At 43.7% G+C, this 27,676-nt stretch overlaps 1 protein-coding gene across 2 annotated transcripts in view; it reads right to left on the bottom strand.

The window, feature by feature from the left end:
• Positions 1–27,676, bottom strand: part of PDS5B (PDS5 cohesin associated factor B) — a 268,672-nt gene that overhangs the window by 2,695 nt on the left and 238,301 nt on the right. Inside the window, exons 30-34 of one of the 2 annotated variants that reach the window (XM_077810153.1) lie at positions 26,875–27,020; positions 22,753–22,858; positions 14,682–15,130; positions 14,461–14,562; positions 11,000–11,141 (exon numbers count right to left, since the gene is read on the bottom strand). In XM_077810153.1, the coding sequence (XP_077666279.1) occupies positions 11,000–11,141; positions 14,461–14,562; positions 14,682–15,130; positions 22,753–22,858; positions 26,875–27,020 (945 nt within the window). The remainder of the gene's footprint in view (positions 1–10,999; positions 11,142–14,460; positions 14,563–14,681; positions 15,131–22,752; positions 22,859–26,874; positions 27,021–27,676) is intronic. The other variant, XM_077810163.1, reaches the window with a different exon arrangement.

Genomic DNA, 27,676 nt, shown 5'->3' with positions numbered 1-27,676 from the left:
CAATGAATTTACATAGTTCTTTATAACCTATGAAATGATAAATTTATAGGAGCTCCCTCGGTCTGTCTCCTTCTGGTATTACAAAAAACAAAACAAAACCCACCTTTCTGGGAGATACCAGTTACCAAAAACTGTAGATGAACAGTTCTTGGAATTGGCCCAAATAGTAAATTCAGTTACATAGTTTTGGGGTCAAGACTTTGCATTTTGGGTTTTGATTCTTATAAGTTATGCTTTTCAGCAATTACATCTGTTCTATAGTATTGTGGCATTGTTTGCAGTTCCCCAGTTTACATTGAGATTTGCAATTATAGGAGGGATTAAATCCTGTGCTTAGATACAAAAATGTTAGTCTATCGTTCCCAAATTTAAAACAAAAAACTAATTCTTAAGATAGGCAGGAAAGAAATAAAGACTGAATTTTCTGAAAATTACAAATAAATCTAAAGTTTAAAGGAACTAAAAATACCTATTTAAAATTTGAACTTGGTATCATGTATTCCTTGCATCTACCAAGCCTAAAATTCATAGAAGTAACACGCCTTAAACTTGGCACAATTACAGATACTGGTAATATCTCAGAACTTAAATTATTGAAATTATCTGTTATAGCAGTTTCAATGTATGCTGTAGAAGCAAACTGAAAAAACAGTACGAACCAGAAAGAAATACTATTTTCTACATCTACTTTTAAGGCCTGTAAGGACTCTTGCAGACTTTCTAAACTCAGCAGGCAGGTACTCAGGGATTGCTTAGCAGCTCTTTGACAAATGGGAACTAGAGGGAAAAAACAGTTACTCACATTTTCGTAACTGTTGTTCAAGATGTGTTGCTCATGTCCATTCCATTGTAGGTGCACATGTGCCCACGTGCACGGTCATCTGAGATTTTTGCCTTAGCGGTATCCATATGGCCGGCTGTGTCACCCCCTTGAGTGCCACACTCATGTGCTGGTACATCAGGCGCTGCTGGCCCTATGCCCTCTCAGTTCCTTCTTGCCGACAACTCCAACACAGAGGGGCCGGAGGGTGGCTAATGGAATGGACATGAACAACACATCTCAAAGAACAACAGTTGCGAAAAGGTGGGTAACCATTTTTTCTTCGAGTGCTTTCTCATGCTGATTCTACTGTAGGTGACTCACAAGCAGAATCTTTGGAGTGGGCTCAGAGTTCACAGCTTCGCAGATTGTAGCACACCTCTGCCAAAGCCAGTGTTGTCACAAGTTTGCTTGGTCAGTGCATAATGCAACACGAACATGTGAATGGAAGACCAGGTCGCGGCCTGACAGATTTCTTGCCTGGCACCTGTGCTGAGAACGCTGCCGATGATGCCCATGCCCTAGTCATGTTACAATTGCTGGAGGGGGTATCTTAGCCAGCTCATAGCAGTAATGGATGCAGGCCGTGATCCTCTGTGCAGACACAGGGTGACCTTTCATCCTATCTGCCACTGTGACGAACAGCTGCATTGACTTACGGAATGGTTTTGTTCTATGTAGAAAGCCAGTGCCCACCTGCCACCCAGGGCGTGAAGCCTTCATTCCTCATATCCGATGCATGGGGCTTCGGGCAGAGGACCAGTAAAAATATATCCTGGCCAGTATGAAACTGGGACACAACCTTGGGCAGGAACGCCAAGTGAGGACGCAGCTTAACCTTCTCCTTGAAAAAAAACCATACAGGGTGGTTCCAAAGTGAGCACCCTGATCTCCAACACCCTATGGGTCGATGTTATAGCGACCAAAAAGGAGACCTTCCAGGACAGGAGGAGGAGGGAACAGGAAGCCAAGGGTTTGAAGGGAGGACCTGAGAGTCTGGAAAGCACAAGGTTCAAGTCCCAAGGGGGAACTAGCTCCTGGACATGTGGGTAGAGGCATTCCAGCCCTTTCAAGGAAGGCACCATCATAGGATGCGTGAAGAGGGACCCACCCTGGACCAGGGGGTGCTGAGATGGCCGCTAGGGGGACCCTTAACGGAGAAAAAGGACAACACTTGAAGTTTCAAATGCAACAAGTAATCCAGGATGTCCTACAGCCAGGCTTGGTCAGCCCAAAGATGCCTCTCCAAGGCCCAGCACTCTAACCTTTTCCTCTTCGCCAGATAGGTTGCCCTGATCAAGGGTTTTCTGCTGCCGAGCAACACCCGCTGAACATGGGCCGAACACGCTCTTTCGTCCACATTCAGCTACCCCGTCAGGTGCAGCGCAGCCAGGTTCGGATGCAGCAGGTTACTGTGGTTCTGTGATGGCAGATCCGGTCGAAGGCGCAGCAGGAGAAGGGCTGCTGTCGATAGGTCCAAACCAGTGCTGACAGGGCCATGAGGCTGACTCTCCCTCTATCCTGTTTGATCTGCACCAGAACACCTGTGAATCAATAGCACTGGTGGAAAGGCATACATGAGCACTCCCCATCCACGGAATGAGGAAGGCGTCCGAAGGAGCTCTTGTCCAGACCTTGGAAGAAGCAAAACTGGTGGCACTTTCTGTTCTGCCTGGACATGAACAGGTCCACCTGGGGAGTTCCCCACTGTTGGAGAATATCAACCTGACCACCTCTGGATGGAGGGACCATTCATGGCAAGATGAGAAGGTCCTGCTGAGGCGATCTGCAATGACATTCCTGGAGCCAATCAGATGGGCGGCAATCAAATGAATGGCGTACCACACACAGAAGCCCATAGGCTTAGCGCCTCCTGACAAAAGACTGAGGATCTGACCCCTCCCCGCCTTTTGATGTAGTACATCACAGCAGTATTGTCAGCCAGGACCCTGTACCACCTTGCCTTTCAGGTGGGGCAAGAACGCCTGGCAGGCCCGGTGAACTGCTCTGAGTTCCCTGACATTGACATGGAGAGCCAGATCGTCCTGCAGCCAGCAGCCCTGGCTGAGTTCGCCCAGGTGGGCTCCCCAGCCCAGATTTGAGAGGTCTGAGAACAGGATCAGTGACTGGAAAGGGGCCGCAAAGGGAACCCTCTGCAACACCGACTTGGGGTCCAACCACCAACTCAGGGACGAAAGGATGTGGCTCGGTACCGTGACCACTCGGTCCAGGGAATATTTGTTGGGGATATAGACCGAGGCCAATCACACCTGCAGCGGCCGCAGATGAAATCGAGCATTACTGACCATGTACGGGCTCATGCCCATGTGCCCCACCAGATGCAGACATGTGTGGGATGTGGTGAGTGGGTGCCTTCTTAACTGGCAAATCAAGCCTGCCATGGCCTGAAACCAAGCTTCTGCAATGAAGGCTCTTGTCCATGTGGAGTCGAGAACAGCCCCGATGAACTCTATGCGTTGGACTGGCATGAACATGGACTTTTGTGTGTTTATTAACAGACCCAGGTTGCAGGAGGTGGAGTGCACCAAGCGAAGACTTCTCTGTATCTTATCTGGAGAGCCAGCCCTTCATGAGCCAGTCGTTGAGATACAGAAACAGGTGGACCCCCCGACATCTGAGGTTAGTGACCACAAGCACCATGCACTTTGTTAACACCCTCGGCGCTGAAGAGAGGCCAAAGGGTAGTGCCATGAACTGGAAATGGTGCCCACCCACTACAAAACGGAAGAAGCGCCTGTGGCCTGGGAATATAGAAATGTGGAAGTAAGTGTCCTTCAAGTAGACAGCAGTGTGCCAGTCTCTTGGATCCAGGGAGGGGATGATGGAGGCCAGGGAGACCATGCGAAACTTCAACTTCTTGAGAGACATGTTGAGGCTGCACAGGTCCAGGATGGGTCTGAGGTCCCCTTTCAGAATTAGGAAGTACTGGGAGTAGAATTACTTTCCTTTCTTGTCCCAAGGAACCTCCTCCACAGCCCCCAGACGCAGGGGGTGGGAGGAAGCGGACAAAAATTGTGGGATATAGCCCTGCAATATTATGTCCAGGACCTAGAGGTCTGACGTAACTCACAACCAGGCCAAGTGGAGGGGAACAGCAGTTCAGGAAAGGTAGCGGACCCAGGAAATTGGCTAGGGCATCGCTCTCAATTGTGCCATCAAAACAAGTGTTTCTGCCCTGCAGAATGCTTGGTCTGTCTGACTTGCACAGGCGAGTGGGAGGTAGAAGGGAGGCAACGACCAAAAACAGTGCCCCTGTCCCTCCTTCTCATGGGTCCGGGCGAGACTGCCACGACCTCGACGGTGGGGGCAGCTGGAATGGCTTACGCGCCAGTTGCAGTGTGTGGCTACCCAATGAATGGAGATGGCCTTGGTGTCCTTCACCTCGTGCAGCCTTGCATCAGTCTGCTTGGAAAACAGATCGTTCCGATCAATGGGAAGGTCTTGGATAGAGGTCTGCATCTCTTGGAAGAGACCAGTGACTTGAAGCCAGGAGCTGTACCTCATAACCATCATGGATGCCACCACCCGGGCTGCTGAGTCCTCCGAGTCCCACGCCATCTGAAGAGCAGAGCAGGCCGCCGAGGTGCGCTCCTGAACCAGAGTAACAAACTCCTGGGCTCAGTCCTGTGAGAGGGACTCCTTGAATTTATGGAGAAAGTCCCATAAACTAAAGTTGTAGCAGCCCAGGAGGGCCTGGTGATTCACCACCCAAAGTTGTAGACTTGCAGTGGAATAAATGTTTCTTCCGAACAAGTCAAGTCTTTTGACCTCCTTATTTTGTGGGGTGGAGTTGGTGTGCCCCTGCTTCTCTTTTTCATTGGCCGCAGAGACCACCAGCGAGCCAGGAGGAGAGTGGGTATAGAGATATTCAAAGCTTTTGGCCAGCACGAAGTAGTACTTCTCGGCCTGCTTTGAGGTGGAAGGGCATCTACCTGATGCCTCTGGCAATTTTCAAGACCCCTGTGTGCACGGGTAGTGCAATATGGGTATGGGTGGAGGCTGACAGCACGCTGAAGAGAGTGTCCTCTTCCTCAGCCATCTCATCCACTTGCAGGCCCAGGTTGTCAGCCACCTGCCGGAACAAGGCCTAGTGGTCCTTCAAGTCGTCGGGCGGGCTGGCACTGAAGGGCCCAGTGACTGCCTTGTCGGGATGACTAGGAGTACTGAACCGATGGATGGTGGGCTTGTTCCTCCTCCGCTGGGGAGGATGGGTAAGGTGTAGGTGCAGCCTCCTGAACCTCGGACACTGGGTGTGCCTCCAGCATGGGGCCTGGTGCCGATGATCACTGCTCCGCAGCTGCAGCCGACAAGTGAGCCGAGGGGGGGCAACACCATGACTGGACCCCCCCCCAGGTGTTCCAACATGACCACGGAGCAGCCACTGTCCTGGTTGTCACTGTCCCGATGCCGCCACTAACTCGAATGCCCAGTATCGCCACTCAGGTCAGGGCGATGGGCTGAAACGCCATTCAGTTGCTGATGAGCCACCCTCTAGAGACCATGGAAAGGCTGTCAAGGCCTGAGTTTGCCTCAAGACCACCAACACTGGAGACAGGTGCCCTGGGGACCGGTACCAATGGCACGGTGAACGGGTGTAGTGTCAGGGAGATTAGAAGCAGGAGGGAGATCATTCCCACAGCGTTGGTGACTGGGAACAGCGTCTGGGACTATGACCGACTTTGATAATAGGGGGACTAGCGGCTTTCCCTTGGTGAATCACATCACAACAGCAGCGACTGCGACGCCAGAGACTGAAGATAATTTTGTGATGATCTAGATGATGGTACTGGCACCCGTTGGTCTGGAGGTGGAGCACGCCATTGTCTCGAGGGATCGGCAGTGTTCCACTGCTCCCTGGGAAACCTTATTGACTGGCTTGGGGAGCCTTACTCAAGGCGTGCAGCACTGGCTGTGCTGTAAGCACAGACGGAGGTTTGAGCTCCTTTGGTGCCTGAGTTTGAGAAGGTGTTGGTGCCAGCAGGACAGTCGGTCCTGTACCACTCGCTGGAGTCAGAGGAGGACATTTCCACAGGCTAAAGGCCTCAGCAGAGGATGGTCAACTGTGGGGCTCCAGCATGGGTGCGTAATTCGGGGCAGGCTCCTTGCTCACTGCCACCTTCGTCGGCGCCGGGGAGCTGTGGTTTTTAGCCCTCTTCTTAGGAACCAGTGACAAAGAACAGTGCCGGGTAGGCACCGTGGTGCATTTCGCACTGATGTCAAGGTGCTGGGTGACTCATGACGGGCCAGCTCTGATCCTGGGCAGATTTCATAAGGAGAGCCCTGAGTCTGATATCTCTCTCCTTCTAGGTGCGAGGCCGAAAGTTCTTACAAATCTGGCACCTCTCTTTAACGTGCGCTTCCCCCAGGCACTTGAGGCAGCTGCCATGGGGGTCGCTAACAGGCATAGGCCTGTTACAGGAATCGCAGGGCTTAAAGCCCAGAGATGGGGACATGCCCGGCGAAGTCCCCACTGGGACCCAACTCTAACTACAACACTTAACAAATACTTAACAGTAAAGATAACTATGTACAAGCCTAAGGGCACAAAGTCCAAGATAAGGAAAACCAAAAGTCCGTGACAAGCAAGGAAAGGCACTCCAACTGACCACCACGGGGGGTAAGAAGGAACTGAGAGTGCGTAGGGCCAGCAGTGCCTGATATACCAGGACGTGAGCGCGGCACACAAGGGGGTGACACAGTCAGCCCTACAGATACCGCAAAGGCAAAAATGTCCGATGACCGCACACGTGGGCATGCCTGCACCTACAATGAAATCAACATGAGCAAGCACTCGAAGAAGAACTTCTGTTCAATTTACTGAGCTCCATAAACATAGGTTTCAGAGTAGCAGCTGTGTTAGTCTGTATTCGCAAAAAGAAAAGGAGTACTTGTGGCACCTTAGAGACTAACCAATTTATTTGAACATAAGCTTTCGTGAGCTACAGCTCACTTCATTGGATGCATTCAGTGAAAAATACAGTGAGGAGATTTATAGACACACAACATGAAAAAATGGGTGTTATCATACTCATTGTAAGGAGAGTGATCACTCAAGATGAGCTATTACCAGCGGGGAGGGGCGAAGAAAACCTTTTGTAGTGATAATCAAGGTGGGCCATTTCCAGCAGTTAATAGGAACGTCTGAGGAACGGGGGGGGGCGGGGGGGGGGGGGAAATAAACATGGGGAAATAGATTTACTTTGTATAATGACACATCCACTCTCAGTCTCTATTCAAGCCTAAGTTAATTGTATCCAGTTTGCAAATTAATTCCAATTCAGCAGTCTCTTGTTGGAGTCTGTTTTTGAAGTCTTTTTGTTGTAATATTGCGACCTTTAGGTCTGTAATCGAGTGATCAGAGAGATTGAAGTGTTCTCCAACTGGTTTATGAACGTTATAATTCTTGACATCTGATTTGTGTCCATTTATTCTTTTACATAGAGACTGTCCAGTTTGACCAATGTACATGGCAGAGGGGCATTGCTGGCACATATCACATTCGTAGATGTGCAGGTGAACGAGCCTCTGATAGTGTGGCTGATGTTATTAGGCCCTATGATGGTGTCCCCTGAATAGATATGTGGACACAGTTGGCAACAGGCTTTGTTGCAAGGATAGGTTCCTGGGTTGGTGGTTCTGTTGTGTGGTTGCTGGTGAGTATTTGCTTCAGGTTGGGGGGCTGTCTGTAGCCAAGGACTGGCCTGTCTCCCAAGATTTGAGAGAGTGATCGGTCGTCCTTCAGGATAGGTTGTAGATCCTTGATGATACGTGGGAGAGGTTTTAGTTGGGGGCTGAAGGTGATGGCTAGTGGCGTTCTGTTATTATCTTTGTTGGGCCTGTCCTGTAGTAGGTGACTTCTGGGTACTCTTCCGGCTCTGTCAATTTGTTTCTTCACTTCAGCAGGTGGGTATTGTAGTTGTAAGAATACTTGATAGAGATCTTGTACATGTTTGTCTCTGTCTGAGGGGTTGGAGCAAATGCGGTTGTATTGTAGAGCTTGGCTGTAGACGATGGATTGTGTGGTGTGGTCTGGGTGAAAGCTGGAGGCATGTAGGTAGGAATAGCGGTCAGTAGGTTTCCGGTATAGGGTGGCGTTTATGTGACCATTGCTTATTAGCACTGTAGTGTCCAGGAAGTGGATCTCTTGTGTGGACTGGTCCAGGCTGAGGTTGATGGTGGGATGTAAATTGTTGAAATCATGGTCACCTACTACAGGACAGGCCCAACAAAGATAATAACAGAACACCACTAGTCATCACCTTCAGCCCCCAACAATTTCCCCCCCGCTCTCCTGCTGGTAATAGCTCATCTTAAGTGATCACTCTCCTTACAGTGTGTATGATAACACCCATTTATTCATGTTGTGTGTATATAAATCTCCTCACCGTATTTTCCACTGAATGCATCCGATGAAGTGAGCTGTAGCTCATGAAAGCTTATGCTCACATAAATTGGTTAGTCTCTAAGGTGCCACTAGTACTCCTTTTCTTTATATAAATATAGCTATATTTTACCTACAAAGAACCTTACAATGGCTAGGCAGTTGATGTTTAGAAAAGCTGGACGAGCACAAGTCCATGGGGCCGGATGCACTGCACTGGAGTTGGCGGATGTGATTGCAGAGCCATTCACCATTATCTTTGAAAACTCATGGCGATCGGGGGAAGTCCTGGACGACTGGAAAAAGGCTAATGTAGTGCCCATCTTTAAAAAAGGGAAGGAGGAGGATCCGGGAAACTACAGGCCAGTCAGCCTCACCTCAGTCCCTGGGAAAATCATGGAACATGTCCTCAAGGAATCAATTCTGAAGCACTTAGAGAAGAGGAAAGTGATCAGGAACAGTCAGCATGGATTCACCAAGGGCAAGTCATGCCTGACTAATCTAATTGCCTTCTATGACGAGATAACTGGCTCTATGGATGAGGGGAAAGCGGTGGACGTATTGTTCCTTGACTTTAGCAAAGCTTTCGATATGTTCTCCTACAGTATTCTTGCCAGTAAGTTAAAGTAGTATGGGCTGGATGAATGGTCTATAAGGTGGATAGAAAACTGGCTAGATTGTTGGGCTCAACGGGTAGTGATCAATGGCTCCATGTCTAGTTGGCAGCCGGTATCAAGTGGAGTGCCCCAAGGGATGGTCATCGGGACGGTTTTGTTCAACAGGGAGAATCTTTTTACGAGTTTTTACAGTGCCTAGCACAATGGGGCCATGCTCCATAACTGGGGCTTCCATGTGCTACTGCAATACAGATACTAAATTATACTTTGAGTTCAATGGGCTAAGTAGTTCCCCAGAAACCAAATCTCTAAAGACCCAATAAACTCCTCAGGATCCAGGGGCTGTTGGCTGCATCTCTCTTCCAATCACCTCTTCTGACCTATGAGGTTTCCAATTCTGGAGATGAATGCAGTCAACCACATATTCAAGGATGTTCAGTGGCTCCCCAATACCCTGTAATTTAGGGTCATTCCGGGACTTCACTGAGCTTCTTAATATTTTCCAACACCAGCAAACTTCATTCTTACTGAGCTGGTTAAGTACTTGAGCATTTTTTGCTTAAAAGCTTTAGCATTTAAAATGGTAAGTATATAAAACTAAGCCATAAGTGTTAAATTATCTTAGTTTGAAGTCTGTTTGCTTGGCACATCATAGTAGTTGAAACTTTCCTAACGTGCAGAGTTCCTCAGCTTCAGAGGACAAGGCAAATGAAAGTTTTTCAGATGTAGTGGGGAAAGAGCTGCCAAATTCCTTTAAAGTTTAAAGGACAATATGGAATGTAGGTGAGGAAGGAATGGGGCTTAAAAAAACAAAAAGGAAATACACTGATCCAGGGAGTGCCTCCAATCTTAATTTTTATTCTGGCCACTCATTGTCCATCTTCCATAATAAATTATACAGTCCTGAAAGACCTTTATTCCAGCTCAAAAACTACAGACTCCTCTCTTTCTATAACTCAGGAATTTAACTTGCAAACCTTCCCATCTCCTACTGAATTTAGGAGCCAGGCACCACACAAAAGTTGATGTCCCCAGTATATCTAATCTTAACTATTAAGGATCTTTTTTTTTCCTGGAAGAAAACTAGGAAATACGTATTTAAAAATTGTTAATTTAGAGAGAAGGTTGCTTAAATAATAAAATCCTTATGCAAATATACATGCTTTAGCATTGCCATTAAAAAAATCAAAGTTAAAATGACAATAGCTAAATTCCACAAATATTTTATTACTCTTATATTTCAGACATTCAGCTAGTGACATTGATCATGAAAAGACCACCTTAAAACATCCTCTTTCACACAAGGCAAACAAGCACACCCACTTTAAAAATATACATCACCAATACAGGCATATATTTGAATATTTATGATGTACAGGTTTTTATTGAAGGAGTTCATACGTACAGCTAATCGAAAAACAAAATTTCTATAGTGTGGGAAATTCTGAATTTCAACATTTGTCTTCATCCCAAATCTAGATGGAAAGTCAAAACGCTGAAATTTATCGTGGAACAAAAAACATTCTGAAAATTTTTTATTCAGAAATGTCAAAATGTTTCATTTCAGGGCATTAATCTGCATATACCTGAGCCACTGCAATACTTCATGGGAGTTATTGATCAGGTCGTGTCCCCAATTTTCCAAGGGCTAGGTTCCCCAACTGAACCATATTTCCCACAATCACAGGACTCCCAGAATGTCTGACAATCTCTCCTTTCCTCTGGCCCACGTGCATCAAAGGAATCCCATGACTGATGTATCACAGGAGATGCCGTTTGGCTGGGGTGTTCTGCCCATGGAGAAGAAAGGAGGTAAGAAGCACATGAATTACAACTCCCGTGAGGCATCACAGCAGCTCAGGCACATGCTGAGATTAATACTGTCTTGAAACAAAATTTTGTTTAAATTTTCCCTACAGAAAATTGAAAGTGTCTGACAAAAATCGACAATTTCCCATACAAAATTTCAATTTTGCAGAATTCCTGTTTTTCACCAAAAAAACACTCACGGATATTCTCACCAGCTCTACTTGTAAGTATATCTTGAGAGCTAAAATATACACTATCAGAATGTGAAAAGTGAGTTTTTGCTCATTAACATTAGGCATACAGAAAGGTACCACCCAGATCTACAGAACACATTTTAAACATGTATCTTACACTGATCGTGGAAACTTCCTCTTCCTCCATTACTTCTTCTTGGGGAATGTCATCACTGATAGGAGAACTACCCTGAAATATATCCATCTCTTCACTAGATTCATTTTCTTTACTTGCTGCTTGTTTGGTGCGTCCAGCACGACTAAAATTAAAAATCACAGATTAATGTTACAGCACATGGGTCTTTAAGCACATAAATAAACTCTGCAATGGAAAAACACTTCCAGCTAGCCTTTTAAACAGTTGTTCTTAATATGCTTCCTGTAAAACTTCTACTCTAAGTGCCCACCTACTTTTATCTGTAACCAGAGGGTAGAAATTCTATTAGGCTGAGTGATTTTGCAACCAAAATTACTCCAGGATAATATATCAGGAGTAAGACACATTTATGAGGCCAGACCATTAATATGTTTGGGACTATTTATGTTGCGCTTAAATTGGATATATTTTTCTTTCTAACACCTTAAGTCAAATTGCAGGCCAAGGGGTGGGTTTTTTTTTTCGTATCAATAACCCTTATGAAAAGATAGATGTATCTCAGGTATATTTTTGGTTTCATGGTTCTCGGGTACAGCACTGGTTTTGTGGTAAAATGAAAGACAAAAACACCGTATCTCTCATGGGAAAACACTTTTCACAAAGCAATCACTCCATATCTGATCTTTCAATACTTATCCTCAAGGGAAACCTGCATAACACCTTCAAAAGGCAAGCTTAGGAACTTTGCTAGACTCCAAAAAACATGGACTTAACAGTCACTGGTTTTATGGCTGATTACAACAATTTGTAATATACCACATGGCCTGCTATCCTTAATTGCCCACTTCAAACCCTTTACGCATAACACTAATCCCCAATTGCCCATATCATTTCGAGTGGCCACCTCCAAAATGCATGAACCCTTCTGCTTAGCAATCTGATTTTTTCCTTCCTAAGTGAAGTACTTTGCACTTCTCTTTATTGAATTTCATATTAATTCTCCAATTTGTCAAGGTCCTTTGGAATGCTACTCCTGTCCTCCAAAGTGCTTGCAACCCATCCCAGTTTGGGGTCATCCACACATGCATGCTCGCCACTCCATTATCCAAGTCATTTTTGAAAATACTGAATAGTATCAGACCCAGGACTCACCCCTGCAAGTCCTCACTAGATAAATCCTCCCAGTTTGACAGTGAACCATTAATAACTACTCTTTCAGTATGATCATTCAACCAGTTGCTCACCCACCTCTAGTAATTTCATTTAGACTACATTTCCCTAATCTGCTTATGAGACTGTCACGTGGGACTGTGTCAAAAGCCTTACTAAAATCAAGATATACCATGTTTACTGTTTCTCTCCTATCCAACAGGCCAGTAAGGTTGGCTTGGCATAATTTGTTCCTGACAAATCCATACTGTTATGGATTATACAATTATACAATCCTTATATCCCTATTATTCCCTAGGTGTTGATAAACTGATTGTTTAATCATTTATTCCAGTATCTTCCCAGGTATTGAAGTCAGGCTCACTGGTCTATAATTCCATGTATCCTTTCTTCCCGTTTTTAAAGATAGGTATTATGCTCACCTTTTTCCAGTCCTCTGGGATCTCACCCATCCTCCATCAGTTCTCAAAGATAATTATTAGAGGTTCTGAGATTGCTTCAGCTAGTTCCTTAAATACCCTAGGATGAATTTCATCAAGCCCTGCCAACTTGAATACATCTCACTTATCTAAATATTCTTTAATCTGTTATTTTCCTATTTTGGTTTGCCCTCCTTTCCCCTTGTTGTTAATATTAATTGTGTTGAACTTCTGGTCACCATTAACCTTTTTAGTGAAGACTGAAGCAAAACAGCCCTTCTTGATGTCATCAGTTATTAGCTCTCCTTCCCTGGAAAGTAGAGGACCTACACTTTCCTTAGTTTCTCTTGCTCCCAATGTATTTACAGAACTTGTTCTTACTTCCTTTTATGTCCCATGCTCATTTTGTGCTCTAGCCTTTCTGATTTTGTCCCTACAATCTTGTGCTATTCTTTTTGTACTCCTCTTTGGCAATTCATCTATGTTTCCACTTGGTGTAGGATTCCTTTTTTATTTTCAGGTAATTATAGAGCTCCTTATGCAGCCGTATTGGCCTCTTACTATTCTTCCTATCTTTCCTTTGCACTGGGATAGTTTGCAGTTATGCCTTTAACACTTTAACTTTAATCTGAGGAACTGCCAAGTCTCATGAACTCCTTCATCCCCTAGATTTTCTTCCTATGGGACCTTACCTTCCAGTTCCACCCCCTCCTTTTTTTTTTTTTTTTTTTAAAGGCCATTGTTTTTATTCTGAAGCTCTTTCTTCTTTCTTTCCTTAGACTCACGAAATCCAGCATTTCATGACCACTTTCACCCAAATTTCCTTCCTTCTTCAGATTCACTGCCAATTCCTTCCTGTTAGTCAGAATCAAGTCTAAAATGACCGTCCTCCGGGTTATTTCCTCCATTTTCTGGAACAAGAAGTTGTCCCCAATACATCCCAAGAACTTACTAGAAATTTTGCGTTTTGCCATATAACTTTTCCAACAAATGTCTGTGTAGTTGAAGTCCCACATCACTAAAAGGTCTTCTGTTTTTGCTATTTCTGTAATTTGTTCTAGCAATGCCTTCTCCACCTCCTCGTACTGATTTGGTGGTCTAAAGTAGACTCAACCATGATTTCACACCAATTTTGATCCCTTTTAATTTTACCGATCTCACCTTCTTTTGGACCTCAGACAAGCATATACATTCTCGTTGTATGATGCAACACGCCCTCCCTGTCCTTCCTGAACAAACTGTATCCCTCTATACCAGGAGTGGCCAAACTTGCTGATCCTCTGAGCCACATATGATAATCTTCATAACTTCAAGAGCTGGGCACACCTGTCAGTGCTTAGGGCGTCAGCACTGCAGGGCTGCCAGCTGGGTCTTGGGGCTACACCGCTGGACTGAAGTCCCAAGCCCCACCACCCTGCTGCAGGGTAGAAGCCCTGCCCATCTGGTAGGTGGAGAATGGAGTGGGGGGGCATGGTGGGCTCCACGAGCCTCACTTTAACTGTAAAAGAGCCACATGTGGATCGTGAGCCAGGGTTTGGTCATCCCTGCTCTATACCAATATTCCAGTCATGAAACTTATCCCACCTAGTCTCTGTGATGCCAATTAAATAATAATTTAGCTTATGTACTAATATTTCCAGTTCTTCCTCTTTATTCACCATACTCCTGTCATATGTAGTGACAGAGCTTCAGATACCTACAGTTCTACAGGTAACTACAGAGAAGTGAGGCAAACCATGTGCCCCAAGACCTTCAAGAACAGTAACTCTCTGTAGACTGTAGCACATCTTGTATAGAAAATATTAACCACTGAGATGGTCTCCAAGTGAATAAAGCCTGACCTTTCAATAGGAAGGCTAGATGAAAATTCAGAAGGTTACATTCAGAACTTACACTTTTTTTTGCTGTGATGGTGGTGTTTTTGGTGGCCTTCCTCGTCTTTTCTGTGGTGTAGACTGTGTTGATTCAACCGCACTAGTTTCAGATGGTTCTACTCTGTTTTGAGGAAGACCCAAATTGCAAAATATCAAATTATAATTAATATCCAAGGGGTTTTTTCCTTTCTTTTTTTTTTTTTTTTAAAAAGAATGCACTTTATAAGAAAAGAGACACACCTTTGTTGCGCTCTTCTTGGTGTCCTGTATTGCCTGCCTTTTGGCTTCTGTTCCATGTTTTCACTTTGCCCTTCTTCCTCCTCCTCTTCCTCTTCCTCCACTACTGATGCTACAGGCACTGCTTTTTTTCTGCCCCTTTTAGATGTCTTTGCTGCTGGTTCTTCCTTTGGTGTACCCCCACTAGCTACTTTAGGAGGTCGTCCTCTTCTTCCCTTCTTTGGTGGACTGTTTTGTTCATCCTCACTTTCTAATACATCTTCCTTTAGTCTCTTTTCCTCTGGCCACTGTGGTTCATCAGATTCTGAAACAACTGGAGCTCTCTTCCTCCCCCGCTGACTCCCTCTAAGTTTCTGTTCTTGCCCCAATTTATTCAGGTCATCTATACCCAACTTCTCTTCTGAATCTGTGATGGTTGCTTTCTTTCTACCTCTGGGCTTCTCCATCTCTGACTGAAAAGATAGATTAGGTTACTTTTTTTAATGAAACATTTTAATGATCTTATTTGATTAAAGTGACTTTCAATCCATGAAGAAAAGTAAATTATGGCAATTTTTCACCTTCAACAAATAAAGCCCTAAAGTTAAGGTATTAGAGTAAGATCTTGCACCAACTTCAAATACCTTTGCAAGGGTATATAAATATATACAGAAATGTTAACAAGAAGACATAAAATACTCTAAGAAAGCTGGCTATTAAGGCCTACCAACATGTGGGGCCTTCCTCACTTGGATTCTCAGCTGTGAAAATATGCAAGTAACTGGATAATTAAGACATTGTAAAAATACCCATAATCCTATTCTTTAACAGTGGTAGAGGACCAAGATATAGTATTTTGCCTGGTTTTGTTTAGGAGGAGCTTGCAGAAAATAGGTTACTTAAAACGATACGTAAATTACGTTCTCCAAATACAGTATTCCCAGTTTTATACTTGGTGTTGGGTTCAGTGTAGCTGAAAAATTACAACACTTGATTTCCCTACCTATACATAAGGCTATATTGTATTTAGAACCCCTCTCACACAAAAGGGAGAGCATTCCAAAAGGATATTTACATCATGACATCATTTTACAACAATAATACATTTAGTAAAGCAACATCATTATATTGCAATCCAAATACAATGCTTAAATGCATACTGACATCTGCTCTGTCTCCATTTAGTTGAAAGCAGACATGTTCACCAGTATGCCATTCAAATTCAGATTGGACATTTCTCCTTTCAAACTATACTGTGAAGACTTAAGTTAGTAATCAGAGTTTATGACGAGAAATCATCTTTACTCAAGAAAAATGTGGAAAGTCCAGTCAGTGAGAAGGAGTTGTGAGAAAGAACAGGGAAGCCTACAGGACGAGATATTAACTAGAAGAAAACGACCTGGTTACTGTAAAAAAAAAAATGGTTACTAGCCTTTCCATAACTGTTGTTCTTTGAGATGTGTTGTACATGTCCATTCCACTGGAGCTTTCCAACTGTGCTCCAGTGCACAGTTGGAAAGTTTTTCCCTTTGCGATATCAGTTGGGGCAACATGAGCATCCCCCAGTGCCTCTCGCACAGCGCACAGGCATAAAGGGCAGAGCTGCCCCGACACCTCTCACTACCAGATAGATTCTGATAGAGAGGGGAAGAAGGGTGGGTCATAGAATGGTAAGTACAACATCTCAAAGCACAACAGTTAGAGAAAGCTTACTAACAGTTTTTTACTGTGACCTGTTCACGTTTTCTCAGCTTAGTCATGTATATCTAGTTGGTTCAAGTTACCACTCCAAAGTCCAAGCCCACCTCTGTTTTGGAGTCTATTTGAACAGGGATTGAAGGATTACTTGTCCAAATCTGACATCGTCTCTAGACTGTTGAGAGATTGCATAGATAGAGGCAAATTTATGACACGAAGACCAGGTTGCTGCTTTGCAAATGTCTAATACGGGAATGTGAGCCTGAAAGACTGCAGAAGCTGCTTGGGACCTAGTTGAATCACCTAATGACCTCTAGCTGGAGGCATTACATTAGCCAACTGGTAGCATAAGCAAGAAGATTGCTTGGTTAAATGAAAACTGGAAACCACCTTAGCAAGAAACATGGGGTGAGGATGAAGATTATCTTTGAAGAAAACTGTATCTGATACTAAATGTCCGCAGTTCCCTGCTGGCTTTCGTAACAGCCTGAAATGCAATCTTTATAGAAAGGTTCAAAAGAGAGCAGGTCACTACAGGAACAAAGGGGGGACCCACTGGCTTTAAGACTAGATTAAAGTTCCATGGGAACAGGATACTGCACCTGTGGAAAAAGTCTGTCCAGGCCTTTCAGAAATTTAATGGACATCAGATTCGAAAAAAAGTGAGCAGTTATCAATAGGCAGGAGGAAGGCTGAGACAACTGCGAGGTGCATTTGCTAACCCTTGATGCTTTAGGACAGAAGACAGTCCAAAACATGCTGAATAAAAGCAAGGTCTGGGAAAACTGCATTCACTCTGAACCAAATGGAGAAACTCTTTCATTTAGCCAAGTAAAGATGTAAAAATTTTATTAAAGTTAATGTTTAAAATCAAATTTAAACAAGTTAAGAAGGAAGGTACTGTACATCTAGGGGTCAGGTTTAAGTTATGAAAGTATCGGTTACAAGGTTTACAAGATATATACATAGTATATAACCAGCATAGACCCAGATTGGGGTGCGGGAGTTTTTAAAACATCAGTGGTTAAGTGGGCTCCGGTATGCCACGCATAGAATGTATTTAAAGCCCAAGTCAGTATTGGTGTAGCAAATAAGTAGACCGGTGGAGCGCATCCCTTGGTTCGTCAGGGGAGGAAGTGGGTTATTTCCCTGGCTGATGGTCTCGATTACTCGACCTGATACTGATGGCATCCTGTGATGTGTTCCGTTTAGATGTCTCTGGACCACCTGATGGTGTCGGACACCATGAGCTGTCTTATGAGCCGGCGTAGTGCTGACCGACTCCGCATGCTCTCAGCACTGGCTCATTGCAGGGCTCCGAGGACCAGGGTGTGGATCTGGACCTCGTAGCTCTGGGCTCTCAGGGTGTCGGCCAGCAGGGGTATATTTCAACACCTTCTGAGCTCGGGCTTCGTGGAAGGCTGGTGACCTGTTTTCAACTACTACTCAGAAGCACTTCCAGGACTCCCCGTAGATGTTAGCCATGAAGCCACCAGACTGTCAGATGAAGGGTTTGTAGATTGTATTGAAGGAGGCACTTGTGATTAGGCGAAATCAAGTCTTCGTGTAGCAGGAGTGACAATGGGTGATCGACTGAACAACTCCACAAACAGTACTGATGGGAGCATGCCGCGGCGATGAGTAAAAGATGAGCCTTGCCCTGTTTGATTTTGCACAGAACTCTGGGCAGGCGAGGGATGGGAGGAAAAGCTTACAGAAGACTAACTAACCACATCAATAGAAAAGTGTATGTTAGTAAACCAGGGCTGAGGCCCACTTGGGAGCAAAACTTGGCACTTTCAGTTGTGTTTTATTGCAAATAGATCCACTTGGGGAGTTCCCCAGAACTAGAAAACAGATGTTATATCAAGACAAAAGGGACCACTCATGGTGATTGATATACAATTTGCTTAGGTAGTCTGCCAAGGTTTTCTGGATCCCTGGAAGGAAAACTGCTTTCAGAAGTATAGACTTGGCAACGTGGAAGTCCCAAAGTAGAATCGCTTCCTGACACTGCAGTGAAAATTGGGCTTCTCCTTGTTTGTTTACATAAGACACAGCCATTGTATTGTTGATCAGAAACAACAAGCCCCTTTCCCTTGGTGTGTGGAAGAAATGCAATGCAAGCTAACTGGGTAACTCTCAATTCCCTGACATTTATATATAGTCTGAGATCTCGGGGAGACCAGAGACCTTGTATCTGTATGAGACCCAAGTGAGCCCCAACCCAAGTCTGAGGCCCACATGACTAAAGTGAGAGATTGTTGAGGCAGGGCAAAGGGAACTCACTTACAAAACTTTGGGAGGATCTGTTCACCAATCTAGGGAGGATAAAATTTGATTCAGAATCCAAACTGTCATGGCCATATGGTGCTTCCTTGGTGAATATACCTCAGCAGCCCTGTTGCTCTTGAACAAAATAAGTGTACACTGCCATGTGCCCTAGCAGCTTCAAACAGCTTCTTATTGTGATGAGGGAATAGGTCTAAGTCTAGAACAATGCCTTGCATCATGTGAAATCTTGCCAGTGGAAGGAAGACGTTGGCCCTCATGGACTCCAGCACAGCCCCAACAAATTCTATTTTCTGTACTGGAGACAGGACAGACTACTGTGTTTATCAGCAAGCCCAACACATTAACTGTAGACTGGATAACGTCTATGCTGGACAACACTATGACCTGGAACAGCCTCTTATTAGCTTGTTATCCAGGTAAGGAAAACATGGACTTCTGATTTCCTCAGTTATGCTGTTACCATTGTCATGCACTGGGAATACCAGAGCAACAGCTGACAGATCAAAAAACGGCAAAACAGTGAATTGGTCATGGGAACAGCTGACTGTGAAACTTAGAAACTTTTTGTGCCTCTGATAAATTGCTACTGGGAAATAACTGTCAAGGGCAGCATTCCAGTCCCCAGCTCCAAGGAAGGAGTAATGGAAGCTAGAGTGACCCTCTGTAATTTTGATTGGATTAGGAACTCATTTAATGCTCTCAGATCTAAAATAGGCCTGACATAGGCTTTCAGGATCCTGAAGTATCGTGTGTAAAACCCTTTTACCCTGAGCAATGGAGAGACCTCTTCTATAGCTCCTACAAGAAGTAGTAATCGAATGTCTCACAACATGGCTTCATGAGAGAGGTCCCAGAGGAAGAATGGGATAGACAGAAATTGAGGGGTGTATCCCACTTCCACTGTGCTTAGAACCCACTATCCTTGGTGATGTGAGCCCAAGCACAAAGGATGTGGGATAGGTGGTCTGCAAAAAGCGGGGAAGGAAAAGATGGCACTCTTGGATATGGTACTCTGCCTTCGACCAGTCTGTTAAAACATGCTCTTGGAGGATGCAGCCTTCCTTGATGAACTGGCAGCTGCAGAAGCAAAGGATGGTGGTGGATGTCTTTTGTAACATCTACTCCTCCTTGGTAGCTCCTGGGCTTGAGTAACAAACCCTGGAAATCACTGGGTCTTATGTGAATGGAAGGACTTCCTCTTTTCCACAGGTGTATAAATCCCTAGTGACTCTCAAGTCCTGAAGTCTACTCAGGGTCTCATCAGTCTTTTCCAAGAAGAGTGATGGCCCTTCAAAGGGAAAGTCTTGGATTGTTGGTTGTACCTCTGAGAGATCACCACAAGATTGTAACCATGAAGACTGTTGCATAATGATGGCGGAGGAGACTCAGTGAGCTGCAGAGTCACATGCGTCTAGACGAGCCTAAAGAGCTGTTATAGAAACCAACCTGTTCACCACCACCACCTGAAATTCCTATCATCTGGGAGCTTGTCCTTAAATTTTGAAATTATATCCCATAAGGTAAAACTCTAGCATCCCCAGCAGAGCTTGCTGGTTTGCAGTACAAAGTTGTAACCCTCCTGTGGAAAAAATCTTCTTTCCAAACAAGTCTAGTTTCTTAGCTTCCTTGTTCTTTGGTGCTGATGCCTGGTAACCCTGCCTCTCTCTTTCGTTAGCTGCAGATATTACCAGGGAGCCCGGTGATGAATTATTGTAGAAGTGTTTGAACCCCTGAGGGAGGACATAGTACTTCCTATCAGTGTTCCCTCTAATTTTTCCCACCCATGTGCAGAATGAATTTTATGTGCACCAACATGGAGGTGATGTCACACATTACTTCCATGTTGGTGCACATGAGAAAATTAATGGGGTGGGGGTGGGGTTGAGGGGTTCGGTGTGTGGGAGGGGCTCAGGGCTGGGGCAGAACGTTGGGGTGCAAGGGTTCTGGCTGGGGGTGCAGCCCCTAGGGTGGGGCCAGGAATGAGGAGCTCAAGGCTGGGGCAGAGGGTTGGGATGCAAGGGGGTGAGGGCTCCAGATGGGGGGAGCGGTTTCTGGGGTGGGGCCAGGGATGAGGGATTTAGGGTGCAGGAGGGTGCTGCGGGGCTACAGCGAGGAGAAAGGACTCCCCCCAGCTCTCTCCCCCCGCAGCAGCAACTAGGCTGGGGGGGAGAGGCACCTCTCGCTGCTGTGGCAGCTCCTGGGCTGGGGCACAGGATAGGCGACTCTCCCCCAGCAGGTCTGGGCAGGAGCTGGGTTTGGGCCGGGGGAGGGGAGCCCCAGTCGGGTCCGGGCCCAGCCAGGTTGGGGTCAGGATAGAGGTGCCTTCGCTGAGCTGGGGACGGGGGAAGAGCATCATGGCAGATTGGGGACCAGCTTAGGTTGGAGCACCCCTCCCCCGGCAGGTCCCTGGGCAGGTTCCCTGAGCACCTGTGTAGTGCTAAGAACGCTGCTGCGCATCTTACAGGAAATTTAGCCTCCTTTCCACCCTTCTTGCAGCAGGTGGTAGAGGGAGTCTCAGATTCTGGAGAATCCTATTTCTGATCTCTATATCAAACATGCTCAGTTCATAAATATGAAAAATGTTTTCAGATCTATTAGAAGACTTTAATACCACTGACCACAAGAATTTGTGTCACCTGCAGGATTTAGTAGAGACAGGCTAATTTCCTTCACAGTTCTCAGAGGGCTTTGATAAATGACTGATCATCTATCCCCCAAAGCTCTCACAAATGGGGTCCCCTTTAAGGTAATAATGCCATTCCTACAGTAGAATGTGTATGCCAGACTAATGACAACACTTTACTGTATCCTGCATTTGGCAGTGATATCACAGAGAAGTTTCATTTATATGTTGAACAATAGAGGCAAAAGCCTTTATTCTGGACAAACACATATCAAATCCTTTGGTGATAACACACGTGTTCATCACCACTGATTGTCTTCCATCTTCTAGGTATGATTGGAACCACTGAAAGGAAGTAATGTTTTAGTTTCCAAAGCAACAAGCAATAGTTAATCATATTGAAGGCTGGTGAGAGATCCAGCATGACCAAAAAGGCCAACTGACTTTGATTTTAAAAAATCAGTGGAAGATCGTGACTCGGGCATGAGCAATGTCCACATCAAAGTTAGACCAGAATGCAAACTGTTATGTATGATGTATGTCGATGTTCAAGTGCACACGTAATTTAATAGCCATTGCTTTCTCCCTCACTTCTACAGTAAAAGGAGTGTTCTGATACTTGGTGGTAGTTGACAAGCACACTAGGTAAACATCAAGGTAAAATTATCTGAGGAGACAGCAGACATACATGTTTTAGCTGGCAATCTCTCCACATAAAGCAAAGTTCTGAGAATGCTTGTCAATGAAAACCAGAGTTATCTAACTTTGCCTTAATATGAAATATCCCACTTACTTAAAAAAAAGCAAAACACAAAAATCGGACAAGGGGTGAACTTTCAAACTTCTCAGTAGGGTTTACCCAGTATCTCAGACGGTCAAACCAGTCCCCAAAACCAAGTCAAACATATGGTCAACCTTACGGGAGTTCTCCTTGATCTGCAAGGTAACCAAGCTTAATCTTCCATAGCTGGATTTGTTTTGCAGTGCTAACAATAGCTAGGGTCAATCTTTAAGCACAAATTAGAGCAAGCAACTGCTAAGGGCCCTGAGCAAATTTGCAATTCACATGCCTGCCCAATTTCTTTCCAACAGGTTCTGAGCACAAGGCAAATCATGCACAAATTCTCACTAGCCTAGCTCCTCTAAAGCCTTCAATCCCAACTCTTGATGGTAATCTGCAAACCTTACTGCTAGCCTTCATGGTTTGGTTAATAACAGAAAGCAAAGACAACTCACACACAAAAAGAAACAGATGTATTAAGTAAGGGGCTGCCTTTAAAAAAAAAAGAAAAGTCCTATTTCATCTCATAACCACATTGACCATCATGGACATTAGCTCAACTCCATGTAAAAGTGGGAGTTTACAAAACTACATTAGTTAATGCTTGTTATAAGGACTGTATCAGCTTATTTGTTCAATGTTCAGTTCATTAACTTTAAATTTAATTGAAATAGCTGCAATACAACCAAGCAGCTCACCCTTACAAGATCAGAGTCATCCCTCTTGTCAGTTTTCTTTCCTGGTAAAGGTGAAGCCATTGTGAAATCTTCATTTTCACTGTGGTCCATCTCAGTACTGTCGAGCCTATCAACGCAGACATTTATCATTACTTAATATCAGGAATACAGTAACATAATTTTAATAAAAGAAAAGGAGTACTTGTGGCACCTTAGAGACTAACCAATTTATTTGAGCATAAGCTTTCGTGAGCTACAGCTCACTTCATCGGATGTACTTCATCGCATGCGATGAAGTGAGCTGTAGCTCACGAAAGCTTATGCTCAAATAAATTTGTTAGTCTCTAAGGTGCCACATGTACTCCTTTTCTTTTGTGAATACAGACTAACACGGCTGCTACTCTGAAACCAATCATAATTTTAATGTTATTGTTCAGATATCAACTGTCAAAGTGGCAGCAGTTTTGTCTGCATAATAAATCTAAACAACCAACAAGAGCAAACTGAGTGTACCTTTAGTTATTTTTCAGATCACCTATCACTGGCAATGTCATAACGGGTGACTTATATAACACTTTTTTTTCAATGGCTTTTCCCCAGCATTTTTGCAATTACTGAAGAAATCTGTTTTAATAAGAGTCAATCACCGAGGCCATCCTCTGTCTTTGATTCAGCAGTGAAGACAATGTTCAGTTTGTGACATCCCAATCAGACTGATGTCAAATAAATTCAATACTTCTGTGACACATTGCAGGAAAGGTTAAGCATCCTGCAAGATAAATGACCCAAATTCAACCTTTAGGGACATATTGGTAGATAATGTTTGTGTTTATACATATATATTGTTAGAGGTTAACAATGTAACCAAACGGTTCCTGTCTATGCTGCATTCTGTTAACTCAGAGATCAAAAGGAGATAACATTTAAATGAACTGTAAATATAGTGATGTCACTGTATTGATCTCTTTAAAATGTATAGCAAATCACCTGCGAATGGTGGAAAACAAGCAACTGCCTTACTTTAATCCATGTAGCTAAATACCGGTGATGCTTAGGAAATGGGTCTACTTCAAAGTCTTGATGATAGCTCGGAGACCTTTGGCGAAAGCTAGGCAAGAAGGCCTAGAACTGTATTCAAAACCCTTGGGTCCTGATCCTTTTAATCTCAGATCAGCTTGATGCTTTATGTCTTAAGTTATAAGACAGATCTCCAGTCCCACCTGGATCACTCTGGATATGAACATTGGACTGAATCTATGGACTAATTCTAAGAACCAAAGCTCACCATCCCTACTATGAAACTGATCTAAGAACTGTATTCACATCTGTATGTATACTAATCTTTTACCAATCCTCTCTCTTTACTTTTTAAATAAATTTTAGTTTAGTTAATAAAAATTGACTATAAGCGTGTATTTGGGTAAGATCTGAAATGTTCATTAACTTGGGAGGTAATGTGTCCGATCCTTTGGGAATTGTAGAACTTTCATATTTGACTTGGGTGTTTGGGTGGAAGCCCAACACTGGGATGCTATAAGAGAAATATGTTTTGGCTTCTGTGCAACCTGTAAGGTATTGTAGAAGCTGTTTTATGCTGGTTTGGTAAATCTAAGTATTGGAATATCCAGCAGCTTTGGGGATTGTCTGCCCCATTCTTTGCAGTTTGCCCTAATTGAGTAACCTCAGTGTGGCTGCCCTGGGACCCCAATCACAACTTCACTACATAATCTAACAGAATTGGACTGCAAACAGCTGCTAAAAAAACAGGAGGAAATTTTCAAAAAAGATAGTTGAAATTTTCCCTTTTTCAGTCAAATTTCACCAGTTTATTTTTATTAAAAAAAATCAAAATTTGGAAAATTCCAGCCATCTCTAGCTGTGAAGGAGAAAGATACAATTCAAAACAAATACACTTTGACTAAATGTAATTTAGAAAGTTACTGGCTAACTAATTTTAATATAACTCATTATATTTTTTTTCCTAAGTTTTCCTCATGTTAAATTCCTCTAAAACCACACATTAAAAATTCAAATTCTGGAATAAGAATTTAGCTTAATAGCTGCATAATACATCAACCAACAAGACTAGAATTCAGAAGACGATTGAGCCCTAAGCCAGAAAAGGTTTGGCAGAGTCATTCAACTTCGGTTATTGGAGCTGACACATCGCAGTATGTCGCATCATATCATAATTTGTCACTCCTAGCCAAAACAAAGATGTTGATGGCAAACTGGGGGGGCACTGAAACTCAGTGATGAGAATTCAAAATGATGGAATAGATAATTCATTTAGCTTCACAGATGATAAAAATAAAACTTTTTAAACAATTCAATAGTAAAATAGGACAGTTCATATATCACATAATTGTGTAAAGTGAAAAAGTGAGACATGTAGAGACAGTATTTTTTCAGTTACTGAAGACTGTGTTTGGATACTTGTTATCAAACAGTAACTTTCAAGCTGTTTTACATAAATTCTCAAGTAAGTCTTAAGATTGTTCCTCAGTTAAGGTGGCATTTATTTTATATATCAGATATGGGGGCAGATTGGCTAAGTCACAGGACAGGATTCTGTACCTCTTTCAAAGTTCAAGCAGAAAACATGTACACAGTCCTTTTTGCAAAAATACAAGTGATATAGTGTGTACATAAATATACCCCCACACCACTGCGTGCACTTTAAAAAAAAAAAAAAAAGTGTGTGTACACTATGGCCTAGTTGATAGAGCACCAGAATGGAAGCAGGAGACGTGGGTTCTATTCCCAGCTTTGCCACTGGCCTGCTGGGTGACTTTAGGCAAGTCACTTCACTGCTCTGTGCTTCTATTTCCCAACGATACTTACCTTCTTATTAAAGCACTTTTGGATTTACTAAAGTAAAGAACTATATAAGAGCTAAGTATTATTATAGTATATGGAGGATCATTTTGTTTCATCTACTTTGGAGCTGGAATGAGGCAAGCATTTTAACACTGCAAACACTGCACAATTGTTTAGGGACAAGAAGTGAAGACTATCTTATCTAACAGAGCAAAGGGATAATTTAGGTATGTGGAATATATTCCTTATTCTAAGATATGGTCTGGAGACTGTCCCAGTTATTCCTACTCATAGAAAAAGTGCCAATGAGATCTTTAATGGACAGGAGTGATCTAGAGCTCAGTTTTACATTTCATCTCAAAGACTATATACATATACAGTGTTGCAATGTCCTGCCATCATGCTGGTAGATTGGTTCAGTACTGATTACAAAGAGGAGTGATACCTACTGAGTCATTAGCCTCATTTTGTGCAGTATTTTGTTTTTAACTTGGAGGTCTCCATTCAAATACTAACCAAACTTGGTCCTGTTCAACTTGTAAAATCTGATGAGATTACAGCCCAGCCTACACATTTTGTTGCATTGCAACAATGAGATGACTGCTGAACAATCTGAATCTAGCTAGATTATTAGCCTAACAGAGGAAGTTTACTCACTGGACCAGAGAAGAAACCAGCCTCCAACCTGTCTTCAGTGAACAACTATTTCCATATACTACTTGTATTACTTCTAAATTATTCTTCAACATGGTCCTTCCAGCAGGTGCTCCAATATATGCAATCAATCGCCTTCATCAACTGCTCATGAATTGATTTAGTTACAAACCATTGGTCACATTAAAACTAGTATTACAAATTAAAAGTTGATATATTGTCAGGTGACCAGAGGCAACGTAATTCACCACCACAGGATAGTCTACCAAAAATCTTAGGTCACGAGAGAGCTCATGCGTCCTTACACTCTCAGACTCAATGGGAGATGATGATGAAGTAGCTGGAATTACTGTTCACTACACAAGCTTGATGAGAACCCCAGATCTGTAACTGAATGTGGGTTACTTTTTATTTTACATTGTACATGACGATTTCAATTTGGCCTGCTTTCCTGTAATGTGTTTGGACTACTTTTTAAAAAACTTATCTATTTTCATTGTGGTAGTGAGCCAAATTCTGGTTTCAGTTATACTAGTGTGCTGGTTATTCTGGATGTACACCAACATAAGAGAACAGAATTCAGTCTAGCACTTTTAACTAATATTATAGAAACTCTTGCAGCTTTAATAAAAATACTTGAGCATCAAAGCTGCACTGCTATATACCCACCTCCCTTTGATCCTTCCTGGAGAGCTTGGATTTGAACTGCTGCTGGCATTGCTTACAGTTTCCATTCGTGAAGATTTGGATTGAGACTGCTTGCCTGCTGCTGAAAGAGGCTTATTAACTGCTCCAAGAACATTGGCTGCTTTGGGCTGAAACCAAAAATATATTTTTTATTTTAACCTACATATTTAGTATGTTACATACCTAGTCTGAAATAACATGTACTAAGCTTAAAATGTTTGCATGCAACCTGCGCACATTCTACAATCACTGGCGTCTTTTTTTAATTAGAACACAATTTACTTAAAAAGCAAAAATAAAAGGACATAAAAGTTACAACTGAAGCCAGATGGAAGGTGGCAGAGACTACAATTTCCATGAGGAAAAATAGGTTCAGAAGCAAAACATTTGGGATGAAATCCTGACCCCATTAAAATCAATGGGATTTTTGCTACGGACTTCAATGAGATTAGGATTTCACCCAGGGAGCCAACATTTCCAAACATGGTTGGATCTTAGGTTAGCACTTCAATAAAGAGTGGTCTGATTTTTACATGATCACACTGATCACATCAAAAGTGGCACCTTAGGCGCCGACTCCGTGGGTGCTCCGGGGCTAGAGCACCCACTGGGAAAATTTGGTGGGTGCAGAGCACCCACCGGCAGCTCCCTGCCCTGCGCCCTGCCCCAGCTACCTCCACTCTGCCTCCGCCCCGAACGCGCTGCCCCGCTCTGCTTCCCCACACCCCCCCGGCTTCCCGTGAATCAGCTGTTCGCGAGGGAAGCCTGGGAGGGCTGAGAAGCA

Source organism: Eretmochelys imbricata, chromosome 1 (genome assembly GCF_965152235.1).
Source record: "Eretmochelys imbricata isolate rEreImb1 chromosome 1, rEreImb1.hap1, whole genome shotgun sequence".
Classification (NCBI taxonomy): domain Eukaryota; kingdom Metazoa; phylum Chordata; order Testudines; family Cheloniidae; genus Eretmochelys; species Eretmochelys imbricata.
This window is presented reverse-complemented; position numbering and strand designations above follow the sequence as displayed.